The 19,249-nt window shown below is 44.9% G+C and overlaps 1 protein-coding gene across 3 annotated transcripts in view; it reads left to right on the top strand.

Moving 5' to 3' along the window:
* SLC44A3 (solute carrier family 44 member 3) overlaps positions 1–19,249 on the top strand; it is a 189,293-nt gene that overhangs the window by 110,521 nt on the left and 59,523 nt on the right. Inside the window, exons 1-5 of one of the 3 annotated variants that reach the window (XM_039486137.1) lie at positions 2,860–3,227; positions 4,399–4,506; positions 7,842–7,984; positions 8,435–8,571; positions 17,515–17,608. In XM_039486137.1, coding sequence (XP_039342071.1) covers positions 3,201–3,227; positions 4,399–4,506; positions 7,842–7,984; positions 8,435–8,571; positions 17,515–17,608 — 509 coding nt within the window. In that variant the 5' untranslated portion in view covers positions 2,860–3,200. Of the gene's footprint in view, positions 1–2,859; positions 3,228–3,411; positions 3,428–4,398; positions 4,507–7,841; positions 7,985–8,434; positions 8,572–17,514; positions 17,609–19,249 lie in introns of those variants that run through there. The other 2 variants (XM_039486138.1, XM_039486139.1) reach the window with 2 other exon arrangements.

Here is a 19,249-nt window from a genome sequence, read left to right as displayed (position 1 = left end):
ATATTAGTGAGCAAGACATAGTAAACATTTTAAAATGCAGCCAGGACAGCACACTGAAAAAATAGGTCAGTAAAGTTGGCTGGCTATTTCAGTACTCATTGGCCATTCAAATAACAAACACTTGATCATGGTTGGTGCTGAGCACATAAAACTCCCATTGTCTTCAATGAGATCTGAAGATGATGAGCACCTTACAGGATCAAGCCCTAATATAATAACCTAAATAATTTCCATGCCATTTAGTGTACAAAACCCAAGCCTGACAGGGATCAAACTGATGTGATAGTTGGCATTTTGACAATACATAGATAATTACCAAATGCATGTCAGTGGGTTATTCATAGTGAAATAGGAAACATTTTGAATTTCAAATAGCTCTGCAAATTCTATGGTTTAAACTAACAAATAAACTAATTGTAACTTCAAAACCCCTATCCAGACTAGCCAGTGTACATCAGTAAACCCTGAGAAGTACAACTGTGAATGAACTCAAAGTTAGCTCTCCAGAACTGCACTTCCAGTGGCTGCCAGGCTGCCAATCAGTTACTTGCACTGAAATAAAAGAACAAGCTTCTTGCTGTAAACAGCCCTCCAATTTCTAATGGTTATCCCATGGATTTAATACAGAATATCACATTCAGACTGGACTGTAACTCTTTCTGCAACTTTACTGGCATCCTTTTAACATAAACTGATCCAGAATGCTGCAGTGAGACACATGCTGAAATGTCACATTTGGATATCAAATTGGATACTGGATTTGGATACTGTTAAGACATGTGTCGTAAGATTGAACTGAGAACCTCCTCTGTCAAATGAATTTTTAAAACGATTCTCAGAGTCTTTGCACTAGTCAAGAAAATGATTTGATTTATTCAAACAAAACCATTTAGAGGCCTTGGAAAAGTGAAATACCCCTTTGCTATTCCAAAAGGATTCAGGAAATTACCCATAGTTTTCCTTTAACAATCTTCTTATCCTGGGTCCACTTACACTATTCAATAGCACATGGATTGCAGCTCCACTGCATCAGTCTCTCTCTTAGTCCAAATCAACTACACCAATTTTCTATGGTAGCAAAAAATATCATCATTAATTCAAATATGTCTGCCAGTTGAAATATGTCATCTGCATAAGATAAGGAATTTAACTCTAGAAAAAACTTAATATTTGATATCAAAGTAAAAATGTATCAAACCAATGTTCTAACAGATTACTCCAAGGTCTGGAAGTAGCTGCATTAAATGAAACAGATATCAAAAGGCTGGAGGCGGTAGAGATGAGAGTTCTTCAAAAGATGGCAGGTGTAAAGGGAAGAAGTTAGAAGGAGAGTAGGATGTGAAATCAGTATGGGACTGTCTACAATCAAAAAGATTATGATGGTGGGGACACTGCAGAAGACTATAGATGTTAGGATGCCAAAGAAAATAATGCAAACATAGCCAATATCAGCAGGGCCGGCTCCAGACCCCAGCGCGCGCTTGGGGCGGCGTGCTGCGGGAGGGCGGCAGGTGGCTTCGGTGGACCTCCCACAGGCGTGCCTGCGGAGGGTCTGCTGGTCCCGTGGCTTGGGTGGAGCATCCGCAGGCGTGCCTGCGGGAGGTCCACCGGAGCCGCGGGACCAGCGGACCCTCCGCAGGCACGTCTGCAGGAGGTCCACCGGAGCTGCGGGACCGGCGACTGCCAGAGCGCCCCCTGCGGTGTGTCGCCCTGCTTGGGGCGGCGCAATTCCTAGAGCCGCCCCTGAATATCAGTCTGAGCCAGAGGGTGACCATCATCTAAATGGCAGGACATCCTATCCAGGGAGGGACAGGACCAGGTTGGGCTTAATGGAGGAACAGGTCATGGACAGCATATGAACTTATACCATTTAAACTGTTTAGTGAAATCATTTGTGCAAAGTCCTGTGTGGACATTCTTTTTTTCAATTTAAGAGTGGCTTAAGAGCATAGCCTGTAAGTTTACTAATGCAAGCTAAACTAATATAAGCCTGGTTTAAACTAGGCTTGTGTAAACACAGTTTTTACCCTGATGTTACTATACAAACTATACAGTGTATGTAACTTTAGAAACTGTTATAGTTAAATTAGTGCAAGGGTTCTCAAAATGGGGGTCAGGACCCCTCAGGTGGTCACGAGGTTACTACATGGGAGGGGGTCACGAGCTGTCAGCCTCCACCCCAAACCCCGCTCTGCCGTCAGCATTTATAATGGTGTTATATATATGAAAAAGTGTTTTTAATATATAAGGGGTGGTCGCACTCAGAGGCTTGCTGTGCGAAAGCGGTCACCAGTACAAAAGTCTGAAAACCCCTGACTACTGCAACTCAGGGCCACCCGGGGAGGGGGGGGAGGGGAGGCAAGTGGGGCAATTTGCCCCAGGTCTCGGGCCCCCCACAAGAATATAGTATTCTATAATATTGCAACTTTTTTTTATGGAAAGGGCCCCGGAAATTGCTTTGCCCCAGGCCCCCTCAAGCCTCTGGGCAGCCCTGCTGCAACTCCCTAGTGCAGATGCATTTAATCTGATATAGAAGTATTTATACGGGTGGGCTTGTTTTGATCCACACTAGGGGGTTGCACTGATTTAACGGTATCGGTTTCTAAATGGATGCAAAAACTGTGTGTAGCCGAGGCTTAAGAGGCCTTTTGCACCGGTTTAAGTACCTCAGTTTAACATCACACGTTTTAAAGGGGTGCAACTCGGATAAACCCTGAAGGGGGCGAGGAGCACGCACGTCTGTACTGGGGTTTTGCTCTGATTTCAGCCAGCCTCTGGTGTCGCTGGCTGCGCCTGTACAATGCAAATCCTTAGGCGACTGCGTGGAAGTGTGAAGCTTGTGCCCCAGCAGGAGAGAAAGCTCTGCCCGCAGGTGGCACCTTTCCCGCCCACGCTCGGGCTGCCACCTGCGCAGCTACCTGCACGGGGGACACGCTCCCGCCTTGGCTCCCCAGGGGGAAGGGGGTGTGCCGCTTGCCCGGGGGCTGGGAGCCGAGCAGCGGCCCTGGCAGGAGGTGAGGCGAGCAGGGGTCCACCCCGCGCTGGGCTGGAAGCCGGGAGGAGGGGCCGCGCCTCCGCACCGCACCGCGGGAGCCCCAGGCACGGCGCCACCGCTGGACACCCGGCAGGCGGGCTGCTCTGAGCGCGGCCCTGCACTTCCTGCACCGCTCCCGGCTCGGCTCGGCTCGGCTCGGCTCGGCATGGCGTGCTGCTGGGGCGAGTACCAGGTAAGACCCCGCTGTCCAGTCGGGAAGGTCGCCCGCCCGCCCGTGGCCGGCAGCAGGTGCAACCCCCTTCCCCCCCCCCCACTCCTCCGTGGGACGCACCAAGGGCCTGGGCTGCACGGACCAGCTGCGAGCCCCGCGGAGGAGCGATAGGCTGGTGCCCCCGCCCGCAGTGAGGAGTTGCTGCCTTTCCCGCCCGGGAGGTAAAGTCTCCCCCTCTCGCAAGAGCGTCCCTGACTGTGGCAGAGGCAGGGAGGAGGCTGCGAGCCAGGGGCACCCGAGGGAGAGCAGGGCAGTCCCGTGCCCAACACGCTGCCCCGGCTCTGCAGCGGCCTCGCTCCCCGGGCAGGCAGGGAAGGCTTTTTCCCCAGTTCTCTCCTCGCCCCTTTTTTTCTGTGCGGGTTCTAGCTCTTGCTAACGGAGCGAGATCCCATTTACCTGGAGCCTCGGGGTCTTTGGGTGGCTTCCCCCCGCCCCCCAGAACTCTCACAACTCCTGCTAGTAGTTAGAGGTGGGAAAGACCCGTCAGGAGCCAGATTCTGGTGTCTGCTACAGCCATGCCAGTCCGGATTGACTCCACTGACGCTGGAATGACCGAGATCAAAAGCTGGCCCTAAATGGAGTCCAGCCTCTGGCTGGCACAGACTACAGCCCCCCCCCCCTCCATAGAGCTGTTGTTGGATACTAGACTGATTGATATGACACTTGAGTGAGTCCAAAAGGCTAAGAAGCAGCAAACTCGCCAACTACATCAGGGGGAAAAGTACTTAGAAAAAAGGAGGAGAGAAGGTGCTGGCTTAAAGTCGTTTGACAATTCTTCTTTGCCCAGTATAGTCACATGGAAGCGCCTCTCAGGGTACTCTGTGGGCCAGATCTTGTGCAGGAGTAGGTAGTAGTCTCTGGATGTGGGTGTCAGTGGATAGCTATCATTTGTCTGGGTGTGTCCCATTTTCCCTGCCCTCTAAAGTACTCCCTATTATTTGGAGGACAGTTAGGTTATTTAATATAGTAATATTGTGCAGTACATGTAAAATAAATTCACTATTGTTAAGACTACACACATTACCAAATGTTTAACATTTTGTGCACACTAAGTTACTCTTTCACAGCTTTTCAGATGTTTGAAACTGAGAACTATAACTTTAATTGCGCTTAAAAATATTTTTAATTTTAGGTTTCTGTAGATGAGATTTCTGGACAAAGAGAATGGAGACCTCTAATTTATAGAAAATGCACAGATGTACTCTGGTTGATTTTATTCTTTCTTTTTTGGGCTGGTTTGGTAAGCATGCTATCTGTTGAAAGAGAAATCTTACTTAGAACTACTGTAAGTTTTTTAAGTGATTCTGAATAATTTAGGTGACCTCACTGCAGAAATTATAAGGCCTTGATCTTGTGTCCAGATAGGAGAACCTTTGTGCCTGTGCAAAGCCACAATGAAATGAGTTTAGCTCCACACACCTGGTCAAAGGGTTTGCTTGCAAGGATCCAATGGCAAGCTCAGCTTTTTGTACTTAGAACAAGCTCTTTGTGGCAGAGTCTGTCTTTTTGTTATGTATATGTACAGTGTCTAGGACAGTGGGGCCACTAGGCTTTACCACAATGCAAATTAATAATCATACTCTCTTCAATTTTCTAACATCTTTTTAAAAACTTACAATTAATGCAAAAGAACTCTGCGTAAGTCTCTGTCACTTTATAAACTAAACTGACTTGAGATGCAGAATGAGTTTTGTATGCCACCTTGTGTTTAATGCACATGTAGATATAAGACATGTCAAACCATGGTGGTATCCAGCAATTTTATTATTTCATTATTCTTATTGCTTACTCTCTGTGATATATTTTATTATTCACATTTGAATTATGATTTCCTTTAGTTTAAAACACATTTGTGGTGACATCCAGTGTTATTTATTCACACTGGCTTTGTTTCAGGTTGTTTCACGATCTGGAAGTGCACATTATTGGTGCATACATGTTGGCACACTCTCTTGTAATTATTTAATGTTTGCAGCCAGCCATTTGTTATCAATAGTCTTAGATCAGATTCGGTGTGCTGAGCTTTTGTCTTAGTTTGCAATGTGTGGAAGCAGTATGGGCCAGCTTAACAAATAAAGTCCTGTTGGACTTCTAACTTCCATCTGTCAGAATTGTTCATATTTAGAAGTAGGGTCACAAAAGACTACTGCATCTCTTCTTGCTACTTTTTGAGGTAGCTGTCTGATTGCTGGAAGTATATTTACTGTATAAATAAACTGGATCTAAAAATATTTTGTTGTTGTGACAGAGTTAAGATGCACATATACATAGCAACCTTGACTATGGAGTCACTACAATGCCATATTAAGATAAATTAATATATAAAAATTCAAGCATCACAATAGTCAAGTGATATAAATCAGAGGTTCTCAACCATTTTCTTTCTGAAGTCCTGTCCACCCCCACCCCCCAACATGCTATAAAAACTCCAAGGCCCAGCGAGGTGGATCTTGGGGTTTTGGCCTACAGCCACTGGCGCGGGTGGGGATGTGGACTTGGGGCATTAGCCCTGCAGGGCACCATGGCTCCAGGCTTTGGCTGTTGGGGTGGGAGGGGGAGGCTTGGGCATAGGTATAGTTTGACTTCTCATTGGGGAGGCATGGCCTGGCAGGGCTTAGACCAGGTCTGTATGGTGGGCCCTGGGGAGGAAGCACCAGCTCCACCCCCTGACTCACCTCGGCAGGCCACCCAGCCTGTCTGGGTTGGGGGGAGAGTGCAACCAAAAATGTATGATTCAGCTCAGAACATTTGAAAACTGCTCAGGATGCAGGCAGAGGGCATCTAGGAGTATGTGCAGCAAAGGTTGTAGCTCAGGGAGGAGGTAGCTAGGGGCTTTGTGTGGACAGGGGTGTAGCTCAGGGTACAGGGAGGGGGTAGCTAGGAGCTGTGTGGAGTATAGTGCAGGAGGGTTAGCTACAGGCTGTGTACACTAAAGTGTAACTCAGGGTACAGGGAGGGGGTAGCTAGGAGCTGTGTGCAGTGAGGGGTGTAGCTCTGGGTACAGGAAGAGGGGTAGCTAGGAGCTGTGTGTGGGCAGGGGTATCGATCTGGGTACAGGGAGAGGGGGAGCTAAGGGCTTTGTGTGGGCAGGGGTGTAGCTCTGGGTACAGGGAGAGAGGTAGCTAGGAGCTGTGTGCTGTGAGGGGTGTTGCTCAGATGCAGGGGGGTTAGCTAGGGGCTTTGTGTGTACAGTGATGTGTAACTCATGCTGCAGGGAGGGGGTAGTTAGGGGCTGTGTGCGGGCAGGGCAGTAGCTCAGGGTGCAGGGAGATGGGTAGTTACTGGTCCCAGAGCTGGGTTCATCCACCGGGGCAGCTCTTACTGGCTGCGCAAGCAGTCGAAGTGGGCTGGGAGCTGAGGAGCAGCTGCAGCCCCAGGCACTAGCAGGAGCAGAAAGAGAAGATGGGAGAGTGCCGGAGTTTTCCACTGCGTGGGACCAGCCGGAGAAGCAACCGCCTCTGACCTGGCCAGGGGGCGGAGCCTTGAATGAGGGGAGAAGTAGTGTGGGGGAGTATGGAGCTGCCCATGGGAGTACCTTGCTCTGGCACTTCAGTTTGGGTGGGGCAGTGCCTCCAACTCCGCCCATGGGCTCGGGGCTTGCGGACCCCCCGGTTGAGAACTGCTGATATAAATCACTCCGAACACCTAAGTACAAATCTGATTATTCATATGATTAAAGTAATGAATGTACTTAATTCCTTGCAGGATGAGGCTCAGTTCTGCACAGACTAATTACATTTAAAAAAACCCCAACACTACTTAAAAGACTATTTAAGTTGAATGTCAAGCGCTCAAAAGTTAGGAAATGCCATAAGTAAGGTTGCCTGTGCAACCTTAATTTGGTGTTTTTATGCATATGTATTATGCTGCAGTCTTTAATTACATGATCACATACTATTTTTTTTTGTGTTGGAGCTCAGCCTCCTTCAGTGAATGGCTAGTTAATCAATATTTTTTTTTATCCTTCTCATTCAATGTCTGTCCTCAAGAGCACAGTATTTTCATTTTTACTTTATATATTCAAGCACAGCTCTAACTGACTTCAGTTGCTGCTGTGAGTGCTCAGAGCTTCTGCGAATCTGGCCACAGGTGTCCCTCATTGGGCACCCAGAAAATGAGGAATACACAATTACTGAACACCTGTGAAAAGTTTGATGGACGTGACTTATGCGGCATTATATCGGAACTCTGTTGCAGGCAGGGTTAGAATGCAGGATGTTCAGCTTCTTTAAACACAAGACTATTTTTTCTGTTCCTGTACTTCCCTGCCTCATTAACTACACACCTTCCAAGTTCTGTAACAAATGTGGAAGGATCCTAAAGACAACATACTCTAGGGCCTAAGTGGTTCAAAGGCCTTGCTCCGGCCTTCTAGGCAGTGGTGAATTTCACTCTGAAATATTCATTACAGTGTAAACAATGTTTGAAAATTTTATGTCTGGTTTTTCGAGCACCGGACAAAAATTATGTAGGTTAAACAAGGAATGTTCATTGAATGGGGGAGGGAAAAAAGCATAGTATTCTGTGTATCATGAATTCAAAAGAAAAAAATAATATAATGTATATTTTTAATAGATGTTTATAACTGGCTATGCTGTAACAGCTGGAGCTGCAGAAAGACTTGTATTTGGGTATGACAGCTATGGGAATATATGTGGTAGGAAGAACACTTATATTCAAGGTGCACCTCTTTCTGGACAGGATATGACAAATAAAAAGTAAGTATTTCAGATTTTTAAATGAATTGAACACTTGAGATTTGGTCACTTTGGTGCATATAGGCTCTAAAGTGCATATAGGCACTTTACTAAGAGATACATATAAGAGGGTGCAAGAATACTAAACAGAAACAATTCCTGATCCTGCCTTTGGATTCACGTACCCCAGGAAACTCCACCAAGACGTAATGGTCTGCCCACATGGGTTGATTGCATGTTTGGGGCTTGCAATCTGATTTAAGATGAGGCAAAAATATAGTGTAAAATGTAGCCTGTGCTAGAATCACTTTTTAACTTTTAGCTTCAAAATCCAAGTGTTCCAATTTTGTGTGGAAGAACTCATTACCAATTGTCATGTTTTGTACTGTTTTTAAAGATAGTTAGCAGGTTCTAAATGATATGAAAAATAGAAAGCTTGCCTTAAAAGTGAATTCTCTCCCTCCTTCCTAGACATGTGTTCTTTTTGAATTCGTGCAGTCTGGAAATTAAAAACTTGAAAATCAATTCAATCGCCTTGTGTGTATCTAGCTGTCCTCAAGAGCAACTTAACTCTCTGGAAGACATCCAGCTTTTTGCAAAGAACAATGGTATGTAGTAAAGAGTATGGATTCCTTAATCTGTGTCTGGAAGAGTTATGCAGTTTTTAATTCTAGAAAATGTACTCCTGTTTGAAATATGTTGCATTGGATGTTTACTTCTTTATCATTAATTTATTTGTTTAAGTCAATGGAAAGCATGTTCTAGTTCATGCTTATTTAAATGTTTTAGTTATCAGAAATTTTATGGGTCTCTTGTGTGTATAAAACTGTTGTATGCAGTTCTGCACAGGACTGGATTGTTCAGCAGAAAGGTGGCTATTGAGGGCAAACTAGTTCAGATTGGAGAGGGAGTTAGTGAACGGATGCTGTTTGTATGCTTGAGAAATCTGCATTGACTTTGAATTGGATCCTTCAAATTCAATTAAAGCTATAGCAAAACACTATTATTCCATTGGCGAATCAGATCTGTGAGCCCTTTATATGTAATGAGTTTTGTTTTCAGAGCCAAAGTAGAATCATTTTGATTTTATTCTGATACTCTAAATAAGCATAGACAAGTAGCTATTGTGCAAAAGCATTTACTACTTTTGCATTGCTTTCCAACATTTAAATATAGTAAGCTAAAATTGATCCTTACCTCAGTGGTACATTACACAGCTAAGACTCCATACTCAAGATACCAGAGAATTGAGACAAATTACCTGGCCTCTACCCAGTGTTATCCGTGTATAGAATACAAAGCTGAATGTGGAAGTCTGAAATGCTCCTTGGAGAACCCCAGTAGGCACAATTAAGAAACCATTTATATACGTATCCAGAGCATTTTGTAAAAAAGCCCAGGGTTTGAGTTCTCTGGGCACAAAGCAGGGAAGTTCTGATTCTAAATCTGGTTCTTTTTCTTTTTCAAACAATAAACTACATAAACCTGGGCAACACTGCTCTCTGAATAGGGTGTTTGGCATTTTGCAGGCAATAACTAGCGCTCTGAGAATTGTTCTTTTTGATTTTCTTAGATTGGATGGCAAGTATAGCTATTTACAATGAGTTTTTTATGTAATTTTGAAATAATTTGATTATTATTTGATGCTTTTTTATGTACATAAAGACCTGCGTACCCCAGTGATGCTCCTTAAATAGTCTCAGTATAACTGAATTACATTACATGGAACTCCATCCACATTTAAAGAATTTGCATATCTGTCTTTAGAGAGCTGGCAATATTGCATTTTAATTGGTTTGAGTACATCCAAGCGTTGCTTTTTTACTAGCATTATGATAATGTAGTGTTTTACCAGCAGAGGGCCTGAAGATACTGGACTAAAGTTCTTAGGTCTGAGGCTGGATGATATTTTATTCCATTCTAAATCATTAAGGGCCCAATCATGCTTCAGTTTACATTAATAAGGTTTTTGCCATTATCTTAGTGGGAGCAAACAAGACTCTCAATACCTAAATATGGGGGTATTTGTATGCCTCCAGTCTGGAGGATTGGTGATAGATGACAATGAAATGCAGAAGAAAAGGCAGAAATAAAGCTGTGCTCGTTTCCCTTAATACATTCACATAGCTTTGGAATCTAAATTTTAAAGATTCAGAAGTGACTCAAGAGGGAGCTGAAGTTGGTGTAGTTATTCCACCATGTATATTGCTCCAACTTAAATTCTCCGTAGGCTCTCTTAGACTTACATGTAGTAATTTATAATTTACATTCCCACTTAGTATGACCAATGGAGTCTAAGGAAATGTAAATGGGTGAAACTTGTACACCAAAGAGAAGTGTGTAGCAAGAAAAAAAGCCTCCTCCCCTTCTTGAACATACACATCGATACACCACCTTCTGTCTCCATAGCATTTAATTTACACCAATGTAGACTCCATTACATTGTTTTACACATCAGCAGCTGCGCGGTGATGATGCTAGTAACTTGGATTTTCAGGATGACTGTGACAATTGTAGTTTTTACTAATGGGTCTTTGTGTGACTCCATGGACCAATTTGGGAAGAACATTTACCGCGCTGGCCACAGAGCTATTTGCCTGGTTGTATTGATTGAGCTGCACCTTGTTTCTGCGCCTGGGACTGTGCTTCCAGTTGCTTAGCATGATTCCTCTCAAAGTCGAGGACACATTGCCTTATGACGTGGTACCATATAATATGATTTAAGGTTAAGATTCTGTCACAGGTATTTTTAGTTAAAAGTCAGGGACAGATGCAGGCAATAAAGAAAAATTCACAGAAGCCCACAAGTTAAGCCCTAACTTTTACTAAAAATACCTTGGGTGGGGCAGACTAACAGTAGAAGCGCTGCCAGGAGGGCTGTTGGGGGCCACTGCTCCAGCAGCCTGGGGTCTGGCTACTGCTCTGGCAGCCTTGGGGCTGACTCCGGCAGCTGCTCCAGCCCTGTCATTGCTCCTGTGGCAGGGGCTGGCCCAACCCCTGTTCTCCTCCCCCCTTGACTTCGGCTGCTTCAGCCCGGGGGCCACTGCGGAAGTCATGGAGGTTCTGGAAAGTCACAGAATCGTATCTTTAAAAATGCTCAATTGCCAGTTGCTCAAAATTCAACTCAAAATGTTCATTTTGTGCAGATTTTGTTTCAGGGTGTCTTTTGAAGCGTTTCATCTGCCCTCCACGCTTAAGTTTGCTGGAGCTTAATTTGGAATATAAAACTTGTTTTGATAGATGGGTCTCAGGCATACAAATTACATGGCCAGTCCATCTCCATTGAGCACTGATCAAATGAGCCTTGATGCCAACTGAACCAGCTTTTGCCAGGACTTCAGTGTTGGAAATCCGGTCTTGCCATCTGTTGCCCAGTGATCATTGCAGGTGTCACAAATAGAAACTGTCAAGATTTTTAATGTACCATTGTTAACAGGTCCATGTTTTGCACCTGTAGAACAATGTCGTGAGGACAACAGCAAGATTTTTAATGTACCATTGTTAACAGGTCCATGTTTTGCACCTGTAGAACAATGTCGTGAGGACAACAGCATTATGGACTTCAATTTTTTTTGTCTGTAGACATATTCCATGTTGCTTCCAGATTCAGTGATAGAAGTGACCATATATAGTACTGGCTTTCTTAATTCACGCATCCACATTGTGGTCGATTGTCACTTGGTTGTTCAACATGCTGGCGAGATAAGTAAACTGTTTGACGGCTTGGAGCCTGATACCTTCCAAGCTTATTGATGGGTCTTAGTAAGGCTGTGGAGGAGCTGGCTGGTACATAAACTTGGTTTTCATTGGGCTGATGGTGAAGCCAAAGTTATGAGCTGCCTCAGCAAAACAATTTGTAAGATCTTTTACTGCAGCTTCAGAGTGTGCCATCAAAACCCAGTCATCAGTGTTGAGCAATTCTTGGATCAATGTGTCTGTCGCTTTGGTGTTTGCATGTAGATGGGAAAGATTGAAGAGCTTACAGTGTAAAGCTCATAAAGATGCCACTTGAAGAGTCACAAAAGGCTTCTTCTAGCATTGCAGCAAAGAATACAACACAGACTGGGAGCTAGGAGAAATACTTGCTTCACCACATTTGTGATTAGAAATGAGTCTGTTTAGATCACCATCAACGCTAACTAAGGCTTTGTTTGAGTCACGGGTATTTTGAGTAAAAGTCATGGACAGGTCACGGGCAGTAAAACTCATGGTCCGTGACCTGTCCATGACTTGTACTATACACCCCTGACTAAATGCGGGAGGGCAGGGAAGGACAGGACGATGACAGGGGGTGCTGTGTGGGGGGGGGGGTGTCGGAGAAAAACTCAGTTCCTTTATCTCTGGGCTAAGCTGAATTTCAAATTAACCCGTTCCTAGACAAATTGCTCACACTGTGTCAGAGGCTTTTCTTTGGTGATTAAAGGCTCCTCTGAGATATATGTTCTTATCTAGATTGAAGGTACCTTCTAATGGGCATTGTTTAAATGAATTTTCACGCGTGTACAGATTCCAATAATTTAAATACCTGCAGGTTTAGGACCATAATGTACGTACATGTAAATATGCTGGTACCTTATGGGGTGAGGTGGAATGTTTAGACTGTCCCTTACCCATTTTCCACACACACACACAAGGGGGGGTGCCCTGTCTGCGCTAGGATCATAAACTGAGGATCTCTGACTCTCCTACACCTCCCTTCAGAGCGGCGGCGGGTCTCTCTGGAGCGCGGCGCGGCTTTGTGAGATGATCAGACTGTCAGTAGCCCACACGGAAGGGAAGGGGAGGAAGATGGGGGTTCACACACTAGACCACCCAGGCAGTTTCCGGACTATGCCAGGCCGAGTCAGCCCACCGCGGGTCGGATCTCCTAAAGATCCACTGGTTACCGGGCTTGCGTTAAGTAGTCCTGATCATGAGCATTCGCTCACAGGGTTTTTCTGGGGCGTTCCTTCAACAGCCACTCACGCTGGGTGTACACACACACACACACACACACACACACACACACACACACACACACACACACACACACACACACACACACACACACACGCCTCTTTAACCTTTTTTTTTTTTTTTTTTTTTTTTAACCACATGCATTTTTACTGGGTCGGACTAATACCATGAGGCGGTATGACAACCCTCTTGAGGCGTAAAAACCCCTCAGCACATCATATCACATATTTAATGCATTACCTTTGCATTTACCTGCATTACCTTGTCAGCAGTTCCCAATAACTGCTATAACTATACCTATTTGGGCCCTTCCTCAATTTTCACTTGCATCTGATCTTGCTGCACAGTCAATAAGTTCAGATGGCGTGAGCTCACAGAGAGACAGGTCCTCAAGGTCTCATACCTCTCATGTGGCGCCATGGGGTTCAGGGGGAATGATCCGTAGTAGCCTCTGGGGGGTCGGCGTTGGCCATCCCCACGACGAACCAAATTGTCGGGGAGAAATCAAATACTTTATTATTTCTCCAGTAATTACAGTGGAGGGAGAGAGTGCCATAGGACACAGGGTCGCCCCTCCCTGGACAGGTCTTTCAACTGGTAAACAATTACAGCAAGCCTTTATACCTTTTTTTCAGACAATTTCTAGCAATAATACAGGGGTAAAAAAAAAAATTGCATTTGTGTATACATACATTTCTGCTTCTTATCTTATTTGTCTTACTAGAAAAAAAAAGCAGCCATGGTTATTTATCAAAAAAAGGTCGTAATTTTTTTTTACACAGTTTTGTCGTGTCTGTCACACTCACTCTACAAGTCTCTAAGTCTCTCATCATTAGGTTACTAGGCTACTAAACTAACTCTGACATGCATTAAAAATTAAAACCTTCAAATCCGGGGCAACCTGGGGGGACACCACGGATGCTTGGGGGAGGCAGCCCTGGACCCCCACTAGTGCTGGGGGGAGGGGTTCGTAGGGCTGGCAGGCTCCCTACCCAACTCCTCGCGGATCTCTGGAAGTGGTGACGTCCCTCCCTCCCTCTCAGCTCCACACGCTGCCCCCTCCCCAAGCACTGGCTCCGCATCTCCCATTGGCCGGGAACCTCACGCGGAGCTGGCCGAACCCTCCTCTCCTTGTGCAGAGCTGTCTGAACTCCCTCTCTCTCCCTCCCCACTCTCCCTGTGCAGAGCTGACCTGAGCCCTCTTTCCCTTCCACCCCCTCCCCCTGCGTGGAACTGGCCAATCCCCATTCCTGGGGGAGGGACAGGGGAGCTGACCCAACCCTGGCCGCTGCTCCGGTGGGCTGGGGGCCAGTGCTCCAGCAGGTCCAGGCCAGTCAGCTGTTGGGTAGCCCTAGGAGCTGACGGCCAGCTGGCTGTTCCTGGAGCTGGCTGTTCTGGGACTGGCTGGTGCTCCAGCAGCCCCAGAGCTTACCGTGGCTGCTGTTCCTTTGACCCCAGGGCTGGCCACTGGCCAGCTGTTCCGGGGTCTCCTGCTCTGGCCCTGCCCCAGAAGACGTCATGGAGGTCCCGGAAAGTCATGGAGTTCATGATCTTTATGACGTCGGTGACAGAATTGTATCCTTAGTCATGATATATTCCCCAAAGTTGGCGTATAATGTATCATCGTTAATATTCCTGTGTGACTTATGTGTGGGGTGTGTACAAAGAGTTATAAATATGCACTAGAAATATGTTCTTAAAATGTGTTTGGCAAGCAATGCATAAGCACAGTCTGCCTTAGAAAAAAGAATGTGTCATTTCCTTATCGGACCAGCCTGGTGGTCAGGCAGACAGTGAAGGTACATTTAAATGCAAGGTTTAAAAAAAAAAAGTGTCAAATTAGCAAGTGGGGAAGGTAGCCTCTTAACAATAAAGACAAGGGTTCTTAACTTTCAAATGATAAGCAATTGAATCAACTGATTGTATACAATATTACTATATTCTAAAATTGTATCGAGTAAGGTTTTTTTTATGAAAGCCAGTGACATTCTGGTGATTAATATCATTGTGAAATGTATGTATTAACACCCTAGGAGGAATCATGGATACTCACTGATATTATGCTTTAAAGTCTGTGCTCAAACACAGGGAGAAACAGGTTTTCTTCCAGACAGGAGGAAAGGCGGCTATCTACCTGTCTCCAATGTAAATTAAGCAGTGTGGAGTCAAAACAATGGAAGCCCCATTTAAATACAAATTAACATGAGGATAGAAAATCCACAAGAAGGAAAGAACAGCAGGAAGCCTTCTATGCTCTTGAGACAGACACAATGAACTTTGTGATGATATAAGGAGGGCAAAAAGATATGTGAGTTGTCCATCACTTGAGGGATTCAAGGGGCGAGAGCTGGATCCTTTAGCCAAAGGGGTTGAAGTCTCTGGGAAATGAGTTTGGTGAGAAACCCGCTTAAGCAAAGATTGTAACTTACTTCTAAGACTAAAACAATTTTCAGTGTTTTTTTTTGTAGCCTTTTGTGTCTTTATTCCTTATACTGGATTTCACTTAATCCTATGCCCTTTTTAAAATAAACTTGTTTAACTTTTACTATAAACCAATTGAGGGCTGTGACTGAAATTAGTGTGTTTGTCAAACCCCAATTAAATTAGTGAGCTGCATTGTCTCTTTGAAGGAGCAAAGAACTTATTAAGTTCTGTGAGTGTTCCAGGAGAGGGCTGCATGCTAGAGGGAGACATTTCTGGGGAACTTGGGAGTTGGGGTTCACTGTTTGTTACTTGTAGGGCAAGGTTTGGGCTGGCAGAGCCCTGAAGAGTTTGCTGGCAAGGCACACAAGCCGGTGTGTCAGGGAGTTGTCATACAGCTTAGCAGCAGCAAAATTCTCACTTGCTGAGTCAGAGAGGGTAACACAGTAACTCAGTTCTGGGGCCCTCAGCAGATTGGCAGATGATTTTGGGGAAATTCAGGACTGGGAGGGTATTAAGGTTACTCTACAAATGGTAACTGGGCGGTGGAAGCCAGGGTGTGACCGGCATGTTTGTGTGCAGGCTGTTGGTGTCAAGGCTGTGAACCACAGAAGCATAGTTTTGAAAGCACCCAGAGGTGCAGGGTAGGTGGTGACGCAACCCGTTACCGGTCTGGGTTGAACTCCAAAATGTCACACCCTCATCAGAGTTAATCACTGTCAGTGTGTAAGACCTGATCAGTGAAGCATATCATTCAACTCTGGGGCAGTCAGAGTTCCCAGTCGGTTGTTCATACCGACGGATAGGCGGCCCAAACAAGAGACGTGATTCCTTCTGATTGCAAAGCCAACTCCTGTGTTGTGGGGCTCATTTTGTGGGCGTCCCTTCCAGAAAAAAAGTATAACTAGCATGCTCCTCAGCCAGTTGACCCTCTTCAGCAAGTCACATCTCTCTCAGAGCTGCAATGTGGATACAGTATCTTTCAAGCTCTTGAGCAACTGAAGCAGTCCACTGGGCAGGACCATTAGTTTGGTTTGGACATTTAAGGGGTGTACGAACAGTCCACCTTGCAACATTGAAACAAAGGAAACTTTTCAAGGCCTGTTTGAATTTTGACTGCCTGATGGGATGCCCTCCAGCTTTGATGGGCTGTTCACGATGAGCAATTTTCAGGAGAACTTTTCTAGCACCCTCCTTTGATTGAGATTAGCTGTGCTATTCCTGAGTAGAGCAGCTGAGTCAATCAAGATGCTGCTGGACTATAGTATCACTCCAAGTCAACGCAGAGTCTTGACCTGCCCACATGCAGGTTCACAACTATGACTCCCAGTGATATCCATCGCCTCTCACTTTCACCATTCTCCTATCACTCTGGGACTTATTAAGCTGTCAAAGGCTGTGCCAGAAATTGTGTAAGGTGGAGGAGCAGTTGCATACCAACTCACATACTCTCTCGATCAACAAGACCATTTCCAGCGGCAATGTAAATCGAGACAACTGAAGGACTTGCTGGTTGCATGTTTATTTTCAGAGTGACCTTCTCTTAGATCAGTTTCCCAATTTCCCAGGCTAACAAGCTTGATCTGCCTAGCAAATGGGTATAAGTAAGTCTAATTTACACCATGTTACACATCATCTCTGAATTTGGCCCAAAGGGGAGGCTTCTCGAGGTATGAGAAATGAGAGAAAAGAAATTAGTATAATCATCTGAGTTTAGAGAAATTTGGATTTTTCCAGTGTTTCAGTTAGCTGTACTTGCATCTTCTAAAAGAAGTTACAACAATGTAGTGATAAAAGTAGGAAAAACTGAAAACATTACTCTCTGTAGAGAACGGATAGGGGTTTGATCTTGATTCATGAAACTGTTATCTGGACTGTTTTTAAGATTTTAATCTGTCTCCTAAACATAAGTGTTTTAGCATCATTAGTTGTTTTTTTTTATTTAAAAAAACTGAGGAAATTACTGAGGGAATTACTGAGGAAAAACACTGTAGTTTTGCTAATTAATATTTATTATGCTGCACAAAATCTTCAAAACAACGATTGATTTGAGCAGCCATGCAATTAAGTGCTATTTATAGAGATTGTTAGTGTTTTTAAGAAGTGTGTTTTCTGCCCAAAAACGGATGTGAACTAATAAGTTACCATTTGTGGGGTTTTTTTTATTCTCTTAGGTTCTTCCCTTTGTATTTATAACATCAACATTTCTAGTTACACGCTAAATCCAAAGGCGTCTGAGCTGTGTCCCACACTGCCAGTTCCACCCAGGTAAGAATTACTTGTGTGCTTTACTGCACTGTTTATTCGAGACAACTTTTCAAAGACTGTTCTTCCCATTCTGTCTTTGACTTGATGCATAACAATCAGACTTATTTTACTTTAATATCTTTGATATTATATTTTTGAATTCTCATGTTTACACACACACACACTTCATACCCCTGTTCAGCAGAGATAGTTAAGCATGTGCTCAAGTGAAGTCCCATTGCCTCCTGAAGGCACAGAACTGGACTCTTTATGCTTACCTACTCCGCTGCACAAAGGAAAGTGAAGAAAAGAGCAGGGCCGCCCAGAGGATTCAGGGGGCCTGGGGTCTTCGGCGGTAGGGGGCCCCCGCTTTGGAGGTAATTCGACAGCGGAGGTCCTTCCGCTCTGGGACCCGCCGCTCAAGTGCCCCGAAGACCTGCGGCGGGGGGCCCCCGCCGCCAAATTACCACCGAAGCGGGACCCGCTGCCGAAGTGCGGGGTCTTCGGCGTTAATTCGGCGGCGGGGGGTCCTTCCACTCCCCGCTGCCGAATTGCCGACGATGACACAGAGTGGAAGGAGCTCCGGGGGCCCAGGCCCCACGAGAGTTTTCCGGGGCCCCTGGAGCGACTGAAGGATCCTGCTCCAGGGCCCCCGAAAAACTCTTGTGGGGGCCCCTGCGGGGCCTGGGTCAAATTGCCCCACTTGCCCCCCCCCCCCTCGGGCAGCCCTGGAAAAGAGCATGAGAGACCTTTCAGAGGTGAAACGTTAAATGAATTGAAAAGAGGGCAGCTCACGCTTATTTCTTTGACAATCTGTATTTTCTCTCTGCAGCGCGAAATCCTTGAGAACAGTCTCTTTATGTATGTGATACTTCCTCAAAAAAGCAAAACTGGTCGAATCAGTTTCCCTAGTAATAGTCACCATTTACTTATTAATTAGGGAGGCGTACTGTGCTGATGGACTGCTGTCTCCTTTTAGACACACACATGAGTTTGTCTGAGATCTAAAAACCTTCTTGCTGGCTTAGTGTAGCAGTGCCAAGACTAGAAGGATAATACATTTAAAACACTTGGCTAACAATGCCAAATAACATTATTTTTATATGTAAATATTTGACTGGGCTACCTGTTTTCTCAAGCTGGTCACTTCTAGCTTAATACACCCTTAAGAATGTTGGAATATCTTAAACACCATGAAAAATTTGTGTGTGTATTAAAAATACCTACAATGAATAATAATATTGATATAGCCTACAGCCATACTAACTTGTGCATTGATCCCATCCATTCTTGCAAATTAAGCAAGTCAAGCCCAGTTCATATTTGAATAGGAGCCCAAAACAGAGCAGAAACACTGTTGGTGTTTAGTAGATGGTTCACTACTGACTCAGGAAGAGTGCCAATACCTCACATGGAGGCACTATGCTGATAGAAGTGCTGTCTTTCAGGTGAAATATAACTGACCTGCTCAGTATTTGTGGCCATGAAAGATCTTGTGTCTCTTTTCCTAAGAGTAGGGGTATTAATCACAATGATCTGGGAAAATTCCAATTTGGCTGAATATGTTCTGCCTTCCTAAATCTCTCCTGCCATTTTAATCAGATTGAGATACTCACTTTCCATTATAAACTGCTGTTCAGTGTTGCTGTGCATTGTTAAATT

This window comes from Mauremys reevesii, linkage group 8 (genome assembly GCF_016161935.1).
Source record: "Mauremys reevesii isolate NIE-2019 linkage group 8, ASM1616193v1, whole genome shotgun sequence".
NCBI classification, from domain to species: domain Eukaryota; kingdom Metazoa; phylum Chordata; order Testudines; family Geoemydidae; genus Mauremys; species Mauremys reevesii.
The sequence above is the reverse complement of the archived record's forward strand: the minus strand, read 5'-3'. Positions and strand labels throughout refer to the sequence as shown.